This window comes from Caretta caretta, chromosome 18 (genome assembly GCF_965140235.1).
Source record: "Caretta caretta isolate rCarCar2 chromosome 18, rCarCar1.hap1, whole genome shotgun sequence".
Lineage (NCBI taxonomy): Eukaryota > Metazoa > Chordata > Testudines > Cheloniidae > Caretta > Caretta caretta.
Genome location: NC_134223.1, coordinates 2,458,736 through 2,475,962, shown reverse-complemented (window position 1 = coordinate 2,475,962; position 17,227 = coordinate 2,458,736). Strand labels below are relative to the sequence as shown.

The 17,227-nt window shown below is 58.7% G+C and overlaps 1 protein-coding gene across 7 annotated transcripts in view; it reads left to right on the top strand.

Annotated features, from left to right (window-relative positions):
- PHC2 (polyhomeotic homolog 2) overlaps nt 1–17,227 on the top strand; it is a 138,064-nt gene that overhangs the window by 82,415 nt on the left and 38,422 nt on the right. For 5 of the 7 annotated variants that reach the window (XM_048825126.2, XM_075121121.1, XM_075121120.1 and 2 more), the window contains 5 exons: nt 8,275–8,433; nt 9,429–9,506; nt 10,602–10,766; nt 16,154–16,309; nt 16,836–17,139. In XM_048825126.2, coding sequence (XP_048681083.1) covers nt 8,275–8,433; nt 9,429–9,506; nt 10,602–10,766; nt 16,154–16,309; nt 16,836–17,139 — 862 coding nt within the window. Of the gene's footprint in view, nt 1–3,336; nt 3,414–8,274; nt 8,434–9,428; nt 9,507–10,601; nt 10,767–16,153; nt 16,310–16,835; nt 17,140–17,227 lie in introns of those variants that run through there. The other 2 variants (XM_075121123.1, XM_075121122.1) reach the window with 2 other exon arrangements.

Sequence of the window (17,227 nt, the reverse complement as noted above, 5' to 3'; positions counted from 1 at the left end):
AAGTGATTTCACACCTTAGGTGAGACTGGGCCAACTTTCCCATGCAGAAAAGCCCAGAGAGGGCAAATTAAACTGATATACACCAGGCTTACAGCAATACACTGTTCTCCCACAAAGTTACACTGGTTTCATTAACCCAATTCCAACACCCAAAGGCCAGGTCTACACTGAGTCAGCGATCACATCCCAGCCCAGCTTGATGGCCAGGGCAATGTCCATTGTGTGGACCTGCCTTAGCAGACGTTCTGTGAGTAAGACTAGCCCTGAGTGGCTGAGCCGCAAGAGGATGGTCAGACTCAGGAACGTTTCACACTAAGAGCTGTTTTTGGCCTTATTGAAAAATCAAACACATCTGGAGAAATTGACCTCTATCGACACTTCTCATTTTCCTGAACATTTCCCACCATATTTTTTTTATCAGAAACTCTTTTGCCATTTGTCACTGGCCAAAACCCTGGCTTCCTGGGGGGGAAATGCAAGTGAAAAACTTCAAGAACAATTCTGTTAGAAACATTGGTGAGAACTGGTTCTGGAAATGGGCCCAATGGGAACCACTTTGAAACCAGGAGAGTTCCCCCAATCTTGTTTCCCCTGGTTTTGGAGCAGCTGTAATGATGGGGGCTGGGCAGGGAGAGGGGGAATGTGAATGAAGGAGATGTGTGAAGAGAGAGGGGGGATATGACCAGCAGGGGAAGGGACTCAGTCACCCTGTATTTCCTCATGCAGGAGAAATCACCAGGGTGAGTTTTTCTCCCTTGCTGAGCCACCCTGTAACCTTCAGGGTGTGACTTCTGAATGGTTCCCCTCTGCGGAGAGAGACCCCTGGCTGTGCTGGCCTTCCCTCCCTCCCCTCCCCTGTCCCCCCCCCCCCCCCCGAATTAATCCTGGTCCTGCGGCTGCCGGTCATTTGGAAATGTAACCTCCGCTGCACCCCAGGGGAACCCAGCTCCAGGAGAGAGCCAGCTCCTGACATTCCTCAGATCATTGTGTCCCACAGCTGCTTGTGTGCAAAATAGCGCGTGGGACTGAAACACGCTGCCTGTCCACTGTGTTCTGCACCCGCTGCTGTGTTAGTGTAGTGTTGCTCATGAGCAGTGTGATGCGCATATGGTTTTGTTATTGTAGGGTTGTTCTTGAATGCTAGGCTTCTGTAGAAGTGAAAATCATTATTATATAATAAAATGTAAGGACCCCCCCATCCTCCCTTCGCTCTGTGATGTGCTACAGCACTAAACTGGTGCTGGGAGAAGCCAGGCCTCTGTCCCTTTGGGATTAAGTTCTGGTGCTTCTCATTCCTCACAAGGTTTTGACTTGGCATACATAAGTAATTGGCAGCTCATTAACAGCTTGTTAGGGAGACTAAAAGTAGCGTAACAAAAATAAACCCAGTTGTGCAACAGAGAGACTGCATGTACAAGATTCAGAGGAACAGCCGTGTTAGTCTGTATTCGCAAAAAGAAAAGGAGTACTTGTGGAAAGCTCATGCTCAAATAAATTGGTTAGTCTCTAAGGTGCCACAAGTACTCCTTTTCTTTTTGCATGTACAAGAGCGCTTCCTAGTTCCTCTGTGGGGGACCCCCCCATAACAGATTGGGGGATGGGCATTCCCAAGTCTGCCCATCCTTGGCCCACCTCACACTGTGCCCTGGCACAGAAGAGGTGCTGCCAACTCTCCTTTTCTTTCCTCTCTTCTGCTGTCTCCTTCCCTTTCACTCAGGAGCCCCAGTTCTGCAAAGTGCTGAGTAGCCTCAAATCTCACATGACCAAGGGAAGCTCAGCACTGTAATATTATTTAAAGTCACCAGGTGACACTGTTACACAGCCCTACAAGTTCTGTCTAAATCACTGAATGAGCAAGTAGATCTTGGAGACATGCTTATTGTTAGTTGTGGTGCAATTCTCTTTAACAGCTGAGTGTATTGGGACAGTAATGTTCACTCTGCCTTAGTCTGTCTCTGACTGAATCATTTCTTAATTTCAGAGCTGCTGCCCACAGGTCATGGAAACAAAAATAATGCCTGGTGTTAAAGCATTACAAGCACCTTGTAGGTTTCAGAGTAGCAGCCGTGTTGGTCTGTATCTGCAAAAAGAAAAGGAGGACTTGTGGCACCTTAGAGACTAACCAATTTATTTGAGCATGAGCTTTCGTGAGCTACAGCTCACTTGTGGCACCTTGTAGGACTGGGTTCTAGAACAGCAAAGGGTGGCAAGCAAAGAGGAGAGGCAGATCTAGAAGGATAAGGGCTACACAGAACAGAATGTAACATATCTTTATCAGCTCACTCCTGCAGCCAGACATTTAAAGGCCGCCTGTGAAGCAGTTGGTCACAAAGAGAAGTTGCACAAAGCTCCACACTGACTGTGGTACAGGGGTACAAGGTGTCATCTGCATGGAGGAAGTGCTCAGGGAGGTATTTGGGAGTAAAAATTTCTTCCCTAGGGGAAGTCTTACACTAATTGTACACAAATGATCCAAACAGCCCTGGCTCACAACTGCAGCACTAGAGGGCCTGGGGTGTTTACGGCAGAATTGCTCTGTAATGGTAAGTAGTGGGATGGGATGAAACTGAGGGAAGGGAAATGTTCATCTCAGGAAAGCTCCCATGAGGCTGAGATTTCTGAGGGGGTGTGTGTCCACACTAGAAAGTTGTACAGCTTTAACTATATCAGTATAGTTCAAGCAACACCAGCCCACAGTGTGGATGTAATGATAGGGGCATACCACTGCTTACACCATGAGAGCTTCTTGCCAGGGGTTGCACCAGTACAGCCAGATTGGTACAAATTGCACACGCACCCCGAACTGAAAAAGGTACCCGCGTACAGAGTAGGCCAGGCTGCCTCCCGGTGCTGCTGTGCGGGAAGCCAGTAAGGTGACAAAACAAGGGACACAGAGCCCTGCACCACCGCACGGCTTGGGAAGGGACCGGCTGACCCCTTGGATCTCCTCCAACTCCAGGGCTTGAAAACAGCCGGCCAGCTCCAGGAGCGTAGCTGGGGGAGGGCAGGCCCCGGGCTGGGCCAGGGGCTGCTTGGGGCTCGCAGGCGGCCTGTCGCTGGCCCCGGGGCTGCAGCCGCTGGCCGGCTCCGCCGCAGCAGCGCCGGGCCACGCTCTGCTCCGGGGGAGGCGGCCGACCCGGAGCCGGCGGGGTCGGGGCAGCTCTTTGTCCCGCACGCCGGCCGGAGCAGCGCGGGGAGCGCCCGGCGGGCTCCCTGGGGCCTCCCGCAGCCAATCAGGCGGGCGGCCGGCCGGAGGGGCGCTTTTGTTGTTGGCCGGGGCTGGAGCCGGGCGCTGCCGGGAGCTCGCTCCGGCGCGGGGAGCGGCCGGCAGCTGCTGCGGCGCCCGCGGGACCCGGCAGCGCGACCAGCCCTGGGGCCGGACCCGGCGGCTTGTCGGCGCAGCCAGAAGCGAAGTAAGTGCGCGGTGCTGGGCGTGGGCGTGCGGCCGGGATGCTGGGGGGTGTTCGCGGGGCTGGGTGGCGGGGGCCGCGGGGATACTGGGGAGGCGGAGGTGGAAAGAGCTGGGGGGGAGAGGTTTTTTGGGGGTGGAAGGAGCTGGGAGGGGGTATTTGGGCGGGTTGGGGAAGGATGTGGGGGAGTATTTGGGTGAGGGAAGGAGTTGGGGGGAGTATGGGAGGGGGTATTTGGGCGGGTTGGGGAAGGATGTGGGGGAGTACTTGGGTGAGGGAAGGAGTTGGGGGGAGTATGGGAGGGGGTATTTGGACGGGTGGGGGGTTGGGGAAGGATGTGGGGGAGTATTTGGGTGAGGGAAGGAGTTGGGGGGAGTATGGGAGGGGGTATTTGGGCGGGTGGGGGGTTGGGGAAGGATGTGGGGGAGTATTTGGGTGAGGGAAGGAGTTGGGGGGAGTATGGGAGGGGGTATTTGGGCGGGTTGGGGAAGGATGTGGGGGAGTACTTGGGTGAGGGAAGGAGTTGGGGGGAGTATGGGAGGGGGTATTTGGACGGGTGGGGGGTTGGGGAAGGATGTGGGGGAGTATTTGGGTGAGGGAAGGAGTTGGGGGGAGTATGGGAGGGGGTATTTGGGCGGGTTGGGGAAGGATGTGGGGGAGTACTTGGGTGAGGGAAGGAGTTGGGGGGAGTATGGGAGGGGGCATTTGTGCGGGGTTGCATGGAAGGAGCTTTTCTTTCTGATTTGGGGCCTCAGCAAAGTCAGGGACCTGATTCTGGAACCTGACATTAGGGGACTGGTACTACTGGCCCCCTGAACCCTCTGCACCCCCACGCATGATACAAGAACGAGCTCCCCCCCTCCTGCCAGCCGGTCCCCAGCCTGCATGGGGCCTGGGGGAGGAACAGCAACCTTTGGGAATCAGCCCCCTGAGGAGAGAGACATGCGTGCATGGCCCTGTGTGCACTGAGGCCTGGCTGAGGGGCAGTGCCCAGAGGCTGGGCGCGCACACATGCTTACCACCGAGGTCCCTGAGCCCTGCTCCTTGTGTGGCCATCTGCCCCGGGCGGGGGAATGGCAGACCCCCTGGGGTTGGCACAGCAGTGGTCTATACCCACCGTGGACGCACTGGCCACAGAGAACGAGCAACATGCCATGGGTGCCATGGGCCAGACACAATGGAGGAGCGTGTGATTTGCAGATACCCCCACCCGTGTTTCTGTGTCTTTGGGGGTTCTGTCAAGTCTGCTCTGCCCCTCCGTTGGCTGATCCCCATTAAAGGCCCTAGACTGGGAGGGGTGGAAAGAGGAGAGGGCATTGGGCGCACAGATGAGTTCAGGGAGGGCCTGCTGCCCTGAGGAGACAGGGGGCTGCCCAGGCTAGTGTCCCAGGGTAGGCAGAAGTAGCTCAAGGTGGGTGAGTTGGGGAGCAGAGCCGCAAAGGGCTGCGGGGATGATGGACTTTGACACGGTGTGCAGGGGGATCTGGAGAGGCGGTGACATGGTCTGAACAATGGGCAGGGGGCCTGGGGATGAGTTCAGCAGTGTTTTGAATGGGCTGTGGGGGAGGGGTGTGCCAGGGAGGCTGCAGTGGGGGAGGGGATGAGGGGGCTGGCTCGGCGCATATTGATAAACCCTTTATTTTAGCCACTGGATGAACTTTGCTGTGTTGCATAGAAGGGGCAGTGGATCTCTATGCGAAGGGGTGAGGGATGAAATGGAGTCTGATCGTTGCTCAGCGGTCCAGCTCGGCCTGGCCCATGGCAGCTGGGATGCTCTGGGATCTCTCCGGAGCAGTCGTGCAAGTGAGAGGGGCGATCCAGGATCACTGTGCCATGGGGTCTGGGTGCATCTGACACCTGCTGCCATGGTGCAGCTGGAGGTGCGGCTCAGGATGGCCCATGGCAGCAGGGGGGCAGTGGAGGTGTGCTGAAGTTCGCCTGGTACTGCCCTTGCTCTGTTGTTGAGGTGCAGAGGGGAGCAACGATTTGCCCAGTGTTTTCTTACATCTGTTTTTTCTGTCTCTTGGAGCCTTGTTTGGAGCACTACAATGTTCTCATCAGGATTTTCACCCCCAAGCCAGTGACTTCTGCTCTCAACTTCAAAGCCTGTTTGGTTAGAGAGGGGAGCTGGGTTCTATCCCTTGCTCTTGGTTTGTGGCTTTGGGGATGTCCCCTCTTTGTGCCTCAGTTTTCACACCTGTAAAAAGGGGGTGAGCATTCTGACCTGTCCCAGCATGTTGTTTAAGGTATTGTTTATGAATGTCTGCAAAGCGCTTGAGGGTCATTTGGTTACAGGTGTCTCATAGATATTAATAAATTCTGGGTGGGTTTATGCCCATGATGGCAGGACTGTATGGTCAATATACTAGGGTCTAACATGCAACTGACTGTTACCACTCCATTCAGGCCAGAGGTCACAGTGGAGATGAAGAAGGGCTGACTCCACCCCGGATCCCAGGTGGGCTAGAGAGGACCAGTTATTAAGATGTGAACACATGGCTGGAGAGCCCTAGGGCCAAGTCCCTGCTCGGCCACAGACGCTCTCTGTGACCGTGGGAAAGTCACTTAGACTCTCTGGGCCTCAGTTCCCTCCCTGTACAATGGTAATAACAGGCCTGCCCTGTCTGCCAGGGGGGTGGGAGGAGAAATATATTTAATCTGGAGTGCAGACCTACAGTGGTGGGGCCAGATAACTACCTACAATAAAAGAAAAGGAGTACTAGTGGCACCTTAGAGACTAACCTACGATAGGTAGATATTTGTGATCAGATGACCAGCAGTGAAAGAGTTAATGTGGCCATGTCATTTGCCACTAAGCCTCAGAGTCTGAGGTGAGCTAGAAAGACACAGGCAGGTTTGGGCCTTTTTCCTTCTCTCTGATGCAAGGTCTGGATGGTTCTTTTTATGGCTTTATTAACCCTAGGGGGTAGATCAGGGCTGCCAAGGCTTGGCTGGAGGACACCTTGGAAGGCTCAGGGCAGTAGGGTGGAAGTTAGTTCAGTCCTTAATCAAAGGAGCTGGGATGTTGGCTCTTCAACAAAGACTGCTTTTCTGCCAAGGATTTGTTAGGTATGTGAGTTAAATGCAAACCAACCCCAGGGACTGGATTTGACATCTCTTCCTGTCTGCGGGAACCAAGTGTCACTCTCATGATATGTGTGATTTCATAATGCAACTAGTTCTGTCCTCCATATAGCTCCCAGGGAACAGAGATCATCCGAGCTGGATTTCTGACAAGAAGACAACCAGAAAAATGTCTTTTAAAAAGAGCAAACCTTTCCAGGCATTCTTTACTTCCCTGTTCAGATGCAACAAAGGGCACAAACTCTTTATTTTTCTCTTTGCAAGTCACCTTTAGCACCTCATTGAAATGAAAGAGGAAAGCTTGACATCTCTCTCAGAGCTTCTGGGCCTGATCTGTAGCTGGTGTAAATCAGCCTAGTCAGTGGAGATATGTTGATGGGCACAGCTGGGGATCCGTCTGCAGACTCAGGCACTGCACACGCCTTGCTGTGTTTTCCATTCACTAAGATCAAAGTCAGCCTTTCACTGTGACTGACTTGGATTAAGGGAAATCAAGACAAGAAAAGGTAAAGTGTCTAGAGAGCACAGTGTGGGTATCTCCTCTGGAACATGCTACAGTTGCCCTGCCCCACAGAATGGCAGTTCCCCCTCCTGCTTTTGGGCTCCTAGATATTTAAAGGTGCAGTGCACAAAACAAAGCTGGAGCAGTCCCAGCCCCCATCCCTGCTGGCCCTGAGGCCAGGATTTGGTGCTGCTCATAGCCGCTCAGCAGCTGCTCTGCTTGGTGATTTGTGGGTGTCTTTAGCTGGGGCAGGGTTAACCCAGCCCCCTGAACTCTGTGTATAAAGCACTGGCGTGGGACTCGGGAGCCTGGAATTCCATTCCCAGCGCAGCCTCTGGCCTTGGACGGTGGCTTCTCAGCTTCCCCAGGAGCGTGGTGTGGGTCGTGTCACTGACCGCTCTGTAAACCCTTTTGAGAGCTGCTGCTGGACAGTGCTGCTGGCAGGCCGGTTGGGAGGACCCCAGCTTCAGCTCTTCCGTTGGAAAGTGTGTTTGAACACGCAGGGCCCGATCCTGTGCAGTGCTGAGTGCTCAGTTCCCACTGAAAGGACCTGGAGTTGAAAGGACTTGTGCCTCGCAGAAGGCTCTTGGCAGGTCCTGTCGGGACCCGGAGCCTGTGACTGGGCTGAGAGTGCTTGAGAACGGCAACCAAGACTGGATCCAGCCAGGCACTTGGGCACTCAGATGCTGCGGGGATCAGGGCTGCAGAGAAAAGCACCCACTACTTAGCTCTAAGCCTGGGGGTCTCTGTGGCTTTTCTGGGGCTGGTCCACTGTGTAGGTGAAGCATGGTGTGTAAATGCTCTGTTGCAGGGCCATTGGCCAGTCCACTCCCAGATGCCTCCTGTTCCAGGACTCCCCTGGCTGAAACCACTTGGCCAAAGCCCCATCATTCACCATAAGTTCCCTGCATTCCCCGAGCTGGCCTCCAGGCCTGGGTCAGATGCCAGACAGGCTGGCCAGAGAGGAGCTGTCAGCCTGCTTTGTGTGGGGTGATGGATCGCCCGGGGGCGGGGGAAGGGGTCTGAGCGAGGTGGGCAGGCCCCAGGCAGTGATGGATGGGGGAGCCCTCCGCATCGTGGCCCCAGGCAGAGTAACGCTCCCTGATCTCTCTGGCCGCCCCTCAGCAAAGCTCCAGAGACCGCTCCTTGTTTTCCACGCGGCCCAGGGGCCTCCCTCTCTGCTCTCAGAGCAGAACGCAGCCCTGGCTGGAGGGGCCGGGCACCGGGGCTGTGCCGGGCCCTTCGCTGAGGGCCCCGCTCCGCCGCCTCTCTTGCCAGGTGATCCAGCAGGCCCTGCACCGGCAGCCCAGCACGGCGGCGCAGTACCTGCAGCAGATGTACGCCGCACAGCAGCAGCACCTCATGCTGCAGACGGCCGCCCTGCAGCAGCAGCAGCTCAGCAGCGCCCAGCTCCAGAGCCTGGCGGCCGTGCAGCAGGTACGGGGGGGCGGGTTGCAAGCACCGTGGGGCGCGGCTGCAGGGGGCGGGCGCCTCTCCCTGCTCCCTGCCGGAGTCTCCCTTCCGGCGGTTTACATCACCCCCATCCTGCGGGCTCCAGGCTGACCTGGGCTCGGGGCCCTGCTAGTCGTCCTGCGGTGACGGGCACGGGACAGGGACTTGGAGCCCTCCTCTACGTGCCGAATCTGTCTGCCCCATGCTCAGCCATCGGCCGTCCCCATGCACCCTCCTTCTCACCTGCCCGTCACCATGGTATCTGGGTACCACCCATGGATTCCCAAGGGCCATCCCACAGGTGGGGCACCAGGACCCTCTGTCAGGCGAGGAGGAGCCCCTGAGCATCGGGGCTGGGCCACTCAGCCACCTGCAAGCTCTGTGCCCTTCAGGGTGAGTCACTGGGCTGTTGCCCCGTGGGCGAGAGGCAGCTGGAGGGGAGGAGTTGGGAACAGGTCCCACTGACCTCTCCGGTGCTGCTGATAGGCAGAGATCTGCGCTACCTACCCCGAGTTGGGGACCCAGAGGAGCGTTTTGAACGCTGGCTCTGTTTGTGCCCCAGTGCAGCTGGGTGAAGAGGAGCAGCCGAGCCCCTGCAGCCACCTGGGTGTGATGCCAGCCATCGGAATGGGGGACAAGTGTCTGGCTCTGGGCACGAGTCCTGCCCAGCGGGGTGTGAGCCTGTGTCTGGCTGCGCAGCTGATGCCAGGGGGCACCACGCGTACGGGGTCGCGGCCAGAATGAACTCTGCTGAATGACAGGGTTTGTTTTAATTTCATTCAGGAATTAGCTGTGGACGGGTTTTAATGGGGCTGGGGTTTGCAGGGAAACTTTAGAGCAAACGTTTCCAGGGAAGAGCTCTGTGAACCCCAGGCCCCATATTGAAGGGCCGGGAGGGACCAGGGGGCTGTTGGTGCAGGGCCCCCCACCTGGGCTGGGCTCCGGGGTGGGGATGACCTGCCTTTTGCTCTCTCTTCCAGGCGAGTCTGGCTGCTAACAGGCAGGGTGGCTCCTCCGGCAGCAATGCCCCTTCACAGACGTCATCCCAGCAGCCCACGGTAAGTCCAACCCCAGGGCAGTGCCCCTCTGCTCTGTGTGGCTGCCCCCAGCACTGGGCCCAGCGGGCTGAGTAACCCCTGGTGGGACCATTGGCTGCTCCAGCTCTTCCTGGGCAGTGATGCCAGGAGCTGCCCGGAGCAGATACCGTCCATGTATTCATAGGCGCCAACTTCTGCTTCCGTCGGTGGGTGCTTGGCTCCACCCTGACTCCGTCCCTGCCCCGCCCCCATTCCGACCCCTTCACCAAATCCCCGCCCCGCCTCCTCCCCTGAGCGAGCCACGTTCCTGCTCCTCCCCCTCCCTCCCAACAGGCCTCCAAACAGCTGTTTGACGGAGGCCAGGGGGAAGCACTGGGAGGTAGGTTGAGGAGCGGGAATGCGGCGCACTCAGGGGAGGAGGAGGTGAAGGAGGTGGGGCGGGGGAGGAGGAGACTATGGCTGCAGGTGGGTGCAGAGCACCCACTGATTTTTTCCTGTGGGTGCTCCAGCCCCATAGCACCCACAGAACTGGCACCTATGCAGGTATTAACACACACACACACACCCACGTGCCATGCTGCTGGAGCTCCAGGACAGCTCCCCCCAGCAGCCCTGGGAGCAGGGCCCTAGAGCTCTTGAGTCCAGCCACCAGGGGGCACCCCCCAGGACTCACTGTGCTGTGCACTGTGCTGCAGGGCGCTGGGCAGGGCTGGCCTGGGAATTCCCGGGAGTGGGGCGGGCTGTGCAGCTGTTCAGTGAGACGGTGAGGGGCACAGGGCCAAGCCCTCTGGCAGACGGGCATTGGGGGAGGAAGAGAGACTCAGCCCCTGTAGGAGCTGAGCATACTTCAGCGCCCCAGTGCCCACAGCACCCATCTCCACCCCCTCCCTCCTGGGCTGGCATCTGGACACAGGGAGCCTGACTGCAGCTGCCCCCTCCTCTCCTGGCCAGAGGCTATGGGACTCCCCTCCCCCACGACACAGCCTCCATCCTCCTTGGCTCTCGGGAGGGCACTTGCAAAGGCAGGGGGATCCCTGCGGGAGGGGAGCAGCTCTGAGCCCGCAGTGGGTCTGAATGGCCGCATGCCCCATCCCACGGCTCCTTCTCTCTCCCCAGATAAACCTGGCCACGTCCCCTGCCGCCGCCCAGCTGATCAACCGAGCTCAGAGCGTGAACTCTGCAGCCGCCTCAGGCATCGCCCAGCAGGCTGTGCTCCTGGGGAATGCCACCTCCCCCGCCCTGACGGCCAGCCAGGCCCAGATGTACCTCCGGGCCCAGATGGTAAGAGGCAGGCGCAGAATGTGCCACATGCAGGCACCACCTGCCCTCCCTCCCTCCCTCCCCTGCTGCTTTTAAAGAGACGCGAGTGAGGGTGGGGGGGCTTAGTGTAAACTCCCCCTCGCTCCCCCCCCCCCCCCAAAGGATCATCGGTCATGGGCCTGCCATGGCGCTGGAAGTGCCAGATCCCTGGGGCTGGAATAGCACCCCTGCCCCATACCCATGTGCAGCTTGGACTGCTTCCAGCAGAGGGCAGTGGTGAGGTACATGCAAATTCACACCTGTGGGCAGTTCCAATTCTCTCCACCAGAGGGCAGCAGTGACCCTTAGAAGAGCCACCTGCTCTGGTCCTAGCCCCACATGGAATCATCGAAGATCAGGGCTGGAAGGGACCTCAGGAGGTATCTAGTCCAACCCCCTGCTCAAAGCAGGACCAATCCCCAATTAAATCATCCCAGCCAGGGCTTTGTCAAGCCTGACCTTAAAAACCTCTAAGGAAGGAGATTCCACCACCTCCCTAGGTAACACATTCCAGTGTTTCACCACCCTCCGAGTGAAAAAGTTTTTCCTAATATCCAACCTAAACCTCCCCCACTGTAACTAGCACATGCTGGCACATCAGAGCTCCATGGCCACCCTGGTGACAGGCTGGCACAGGGCTGAGGGCTCGGAGGTCGTATCGCTCATCCCCACCCCTCGCCAGCCCTGAGCCCTGCCTAGGCAGCCTGTGTGTCTCATGCCTCTGGGGTCCCCTTGCTCTGCCGCTGTCCCCTGTCAGGCCCCTAACACTCATGCTTACCCCATGGTGCTGTGCTGCTGGAGAAGCAGGATGGCTGGTGAGCAGCCAGCCCTATGGCTGTCGAGGGAACACGCTCCCGTCCGGATGCGCTGTGGGGCTGGACGTGTGCTGGGGAAAGCAGGGAAACCGGCCAGCCCCATGGAATTCCTCAGCACTTAAGAACGGCCATACAGGGTCAGACTATAGGTCCGTCTAGCCCAGTATTCTGTCTTCCAACAGTGGCCAATGCCAGGTGGGAATGAACGGAACAGGTAATCATCAAGTGATCCATCCCATCGCCCATTTCCAGCTTCTGGCAAACAGAGGTTAGGGACACCCTCCCTGCCCATCCTGGCTAATAGCCATTGATGGACCTAGCCTCCAGGAACTTTTCTAGTTCTTTTTTGAATCTTCCGCCTCCCCGCCCCGCCCATGGCAGTTAGTCAGGTGGGAGTGAGTCTGTCTGTCTGTGCCTCTACACACATCTGCAGGTCTGTCTGCCTGCCTGAGCTGCGGGGATCGGGGGAAAATGAAGGAAAAGCCTCTGGGGCCTCTTAGCTACAGAAAGTGTGGATCTCGGTGCTCATGGAAATGAATGAATGAGGCGGAAACTCTGGCTAGCACAAGGCATAGGACAGGCTTCTCCCCGAGCTCTGCCAATGCCCCTCAATCCCAACACGCAGCCCCCTGCTCTCCCAGTCCCCTGCACGTCCGCTGGCTTCACCCTATGCCAAAGCAGCCAGCGGCGCGGGTTTCCTGCCTGGGTACTCATCAGGCTCTGTCGAGCTGGTGATGTAGCCCCCCACTGTTCCCTGGTTTGCCCCTCCCAGCCCCTCCCAGCCCCCTGCTCCCTTTCCTCGCAGCCCTTTCTCCTCCAGCAGCTGCCCTGGGCCCAGGAGTGTCTTTAGCCGCAGTGCTTGGGGAGCCCTGGTCCCGCCTGTGTTTGGGCCATAGTTTGGCTGCGTGGCCCTGTTCCAGGCCCTGGGTGGCCTGGCCTTGCTTGTGCCTCCCCTGCGCAGTGTTTATACCTGAGACTCTCTGTGTTGCCTCCCTTTTGGGCTCCAGCTGGAAGTGAGCAGGGGCCAAATGCAGAGGGGAGGGGCCCCCAGCGTTGGCTCCAGAGCCCCTCCCGGGCCTCCCTGATACCCCAGCAGGAGCTGCTGTTGCCCTGTGGCACCCCCGCTTGGGTAGGCACAGGGGAACCAGGGTGCCTGCGGGTCTAGCGGGGTGGGGGTGGTGCCCAGGGCTGGGCACTTTGCACAGATGCCTGGGAGGGGAGCTCTGCTTTCTGGCCTCTGCTCTTTCTGCTGGGGTCTGTGGGGAGCCTGGGGCTGAGCCTGGATTGTGCCACAGTCCCCAGGCTGGAGCTGGGAGGGCACCAGGCCATTCCTCCGGGCCTGCTGGGCTCAGGCAGGCAGGGGTTTTCAGGGACCCCAGTCGTTCGTTATTAGAACGTTTCCCCTCAATGGCTGGGCCACACAAGAGGATAAGAGCCTATTGCTGTTGCGAGGCAGTGAAGCTACTCCTGGATCTTCCATGCTAGAGGGTCCTGGCTTAGAATGCTCCGGGTCTACCCCCAGGCAGCCCACAGGGAGGAGGCTGGGAAGCAGGTGACAAATTTAATCTCTAGTCTCTTGGGAAGCTCAGTTCAAATCCCAGCAGCAGCATCCCAGGATTTCACGCTCGGGGGGAAGGGAGGCAGGACTCTCAGCTCCACCTGTTCAGCCTGGATGCAAGATGCCTTTGTGTCAGGGCTGGGCCCCCAGGGGCGCATGATTTGCAGAAATCAGTCACCTGGCAAGGTAGGGCGCCCCCTGCTGGCCCTGCAGTGCTCACAGCTGCCCTGCTACCTGCGCACAGGGGAGGGGGCACAAGCGAGTGCTGATTCCAAGGTGGGTGAGGGCGCAGTCTGGGGGGTGCTGCTGGTCAAAGCCCCAGGTTAAGAGGCACTATCCAGGCTGCAGTAGGTGGTGGATCAGGCTGCTTGCTGGCTCCCCGGCTCACAGTGGGTCTGTCAGGGGCACTTCCGATTGGTTATTGATGTCAGCAGCCATCATTGGCTGAGGCCATGGCTTGATGCCTCCTCCCAGAGCCAGTCAGCCGTGAAGAAAAAATATTCCCTGGGGCCAGGTTGCCCCCCTTCCCCCTGCCACCATTGTCCCCTGTATACCCCTCCCCCCGCCACCAATGTCCCCTGTGCATCCCCCCAGTGTCCTCCGGGCACCCCCACACACAGCTGGTCACACACACATAGTCAGGGTCACAGCCCCCAGAGTCAGGGACATGCACACATCACAGTCGGGGCACTCCCCAAGAGTCGGGCCACTAGGCCAGTGGTTTTCAAACTTTTTTTCTGGTGACCCAGTTGAAGAAAACTGTTGATGCCCGCGACCCAATGGAGCTGGGGATGAGGGGTTTGGGTGTGGGAGGGGGCTCTGGGCTGGGGATACAGGTTCTGAGGTGGGGCTGGGGGTGAGGGTTTTAGAGTACAGGAGGAGGCTCTGGGTTTGGGGGGCTCAGTACTGGGGTTGGGGTGCAGGAGGGGGGTCAGGGCTCTGGGATGGGAGTACAGGCTCTTGAATGGGGCCGGGGATGAGGGGTTTGGGGTGCAGGATGGAGCTCAGGGTTTGGGGGGGTGCTCAGGGCTGGGGCAGGGAATTGGGGTGTGGGCTTACCTCGGGCGGCTCCCAGTCAGCAGCGGTGCTAAGGTAGGTTTCCTGCCTGTCCTGACACCGCAAACTGTGCTGCGCCTTGGAAGCAGCCAGCAGCAGGTCCGGCTCCTAGGCGGAGGTATGCAAGCAGCTCTGCACAGCTCTCACCCGCAGGTACCGCCCCCTCAGCTCCCATTGGCTGGGAACTGGCCAATGGGAGTGTGGAGCTGGTGTTCGGGACGGGGCAGTGCACGGAGCCCCATGGCCCCCCCGCCTAGGAGCCAGACCTGCTGCTGGCCACTTCTGGGGCGCAGTGCAGTGTCAGAACAGGTAGGAACTAACCTGTCTCAGCCGGTCAGCACCGCCAACAGGACTTTTAACGGCCCGGTTGCCGGTGCTGACCAGAGCTGCCGTGACCCAGTGCCTTCCATTCCATGACCCAGTGCTGGGTCATGACCCGCAGTTTGAAAACCACTGGCCTACAGTAGGTGTGACAGACAGACCTGGGGAAAAAGAAAAGGAGGACTTGTGGCACCTTAGAGACTAACCAATTTATTTGAGCATGAGCTTTCGTGAGCTACAGCTCACTTCATCGGATGCATACTGTGGAAACTGCAGCAGACTTTATATATACACAGAGAATATGAAACAATACCTCCTCCCACCCCACTGTCCTGCTGGTAATAGCTTATCTATCTTATCTACCTGGGGAAGGAATCCCACCTGGGGGGTCAGACCCACTCAGCCCGTGGACTCACTTTCTCTCTCACGCTTCTCCAGCTCGTCCTGCCATAAGATCCCAGTGACCCGACCTGAGCGTCGGGTTCCCACGTGTGGGGCTGCAGCCGCCTGGGGCCAGAATATTGGTGCTCTGACAGAGAATACGCAATAGCTCCGTGGAGTTCGACAGCTTCATCCCTCACCACCACCATTCGATCCAATCGCAGAAATTCCCTCCCACACGCACAATCATCCAGTCACTGCCTCAGTCAGGCGCTCACACCCCACCCTGGTACACACTCACCGCACTCCAGCCTCACACATTTGCACACTCATATACACATGCTCACCCACCCACCCCCAGTCTCTCTCTCTCTCTCTCTCTCTCTCTCAGGATGGTCAGGGATGAAACCCCATGCTGGGGTGTCCCTAAACCTCTGACTGCCAGAAGCTGGGGCTGGATGACGGGGGATGGATCACTCGATAATTGCCCTGTTCTCTTCATTCCCACTGGGGCATCTGGCTCTGGCCACTGTCACAAGACGGGCTACTGGGCTAGCTGGACCTTTGGTCTGACCCAGTGTGGCCGTTCTTAGGTCTCTTTTTCTCTCTCTCTGTTCAGGTTAAGATTCTGTCATGGGTGCTGTTAGTAACGGTCAGGGACAGGTCGCAGACCATAAACATTCAGTGAAGCCTGTGACCTGTCCCTGACTTTTACTAAAAATACCTGCGGGCGGGGGACGGCAAAGAGTCTGAGCAGGGCCGGGGACTTGCAGCTGCTCCTGCGCGGGGGCTGACCCCCCCCAGCCGCTGCTCCGGTGGCTCCGGGCTGACTGCCGGCCGCTGCTCCTGCTCCGGTGGCACCGTCGGCAGCTGCTCCAGCCCCAGGGGTGCTGACCCGACCCAACCCCACCCACTGCTGCAGCCCCCCTGTGGTTCGAACCCTACCCCAGAAGATGTCCCAGAATCGGTGACAGAACTGTATCCTTTGTCATAGACACCCACTCCCCCATCACACATCCTCACACCCAGTCTCTCACTGTCTCACACCCCCCCGCTCTTCTGTCTCTGCAGTGACCCACCTCCCCTGGCCTTGCCTTTGCCCGAGCTGCCTCTGTGCCCCCAAGGCCTGTCCCGGGGCCGTCCCCAGCCCTGGGGGACTGGGGGCTGCTGGTTTTGCTTTCTCGGCCTGAGCCAGCAGCGGGTGACGTAAAAGGCAACACATTTCATGTAATTTCCAGGCCCAGCAAAGTAACCTTGTGCAAGTAGCTAGGAGCCTAGGCCGTGCTGTTCCTTTATCCCCCCAGCTCATCTTCACTCCTACGGCCACAGTCACCGCGGTGCAGCCCGAGGGCAGCGCAGCCCCCACCTCCCAGCCATCCACCACCACTGCTCAGGTGAGAGACGGCCTCGCTTGCCTGCCGCCCCTGGCTGCGGGAGGGGAGTGGGTGAGGAGAGCCTAGCCCTTGGAGTGCCCAGAGCCGGCCCACGCACTCCCGCCAGGGCGTGCCAAGGCACCGTCAGCAAATACCTTCCCCATGACTGAGTGTGTTGGGGATGTCAGTGCTGCGATGCAAGGCACTGGCTGGAGAGGTGGGGCGTAGGCAGGAGAGGCGGGTGCCGGGGGGGGGCTATCAGCGGGAAAGGGCATGGGCGGGGGGGGTGGCTCAGAGGGGCTTTTCCACTCTATCCCGCTGGTTCCAATCCAGCTGTGCCCAGGGGTGTCTGAACTGGTGCTGCCAGAGACTTGTGGGGCCATTTCCCGGTGGCTCGGTGTCCACCCCATCAGTCGCTCTCTGGCCCCCAGGGGCTGCGTGAAGGGGCCGATCCTGCCAGCCCAGCCCCATCCCTGGGATGCGCGTCTTGGGGGCTGTGTCTGGGCCCCATTCTGAAGCCTTGGGCCCTCCTGCCCCTCTGCTCCAGGTCCAGAATTTGGCCATAAGAGCCCAGCAGACAGTAGCACAAGGAGTGGCTTCCTCCCAAGCCCAGCAACTCCCCACCCTGGCCATGAAGCCGGCTCTAAGTAGCAGCCAGCTGGCTTCCAACACTTCTCAGGGCAAGGCCGCGGGGCCGGCTCCCTCTGCAGGCGCCAAGGGCAGCCAGGCTGAGCAGGCAGCAGAGCACCTTAAAAAGGGAGATGGCGGCATGCCCACCAGCATGGACAACCGCGGGCACCCCATGAGCCGGACAGTGACACCGGTGACCACCCACCCGCTCATTGCCCCAGGTAAGGCCGCCGGTGTCCTGGGTGAGGGGGCTGGAGGGCGGGAGCCACGCTGTGCATGGAGAGCAGAGTGGCAGAACCTCTGACCAAT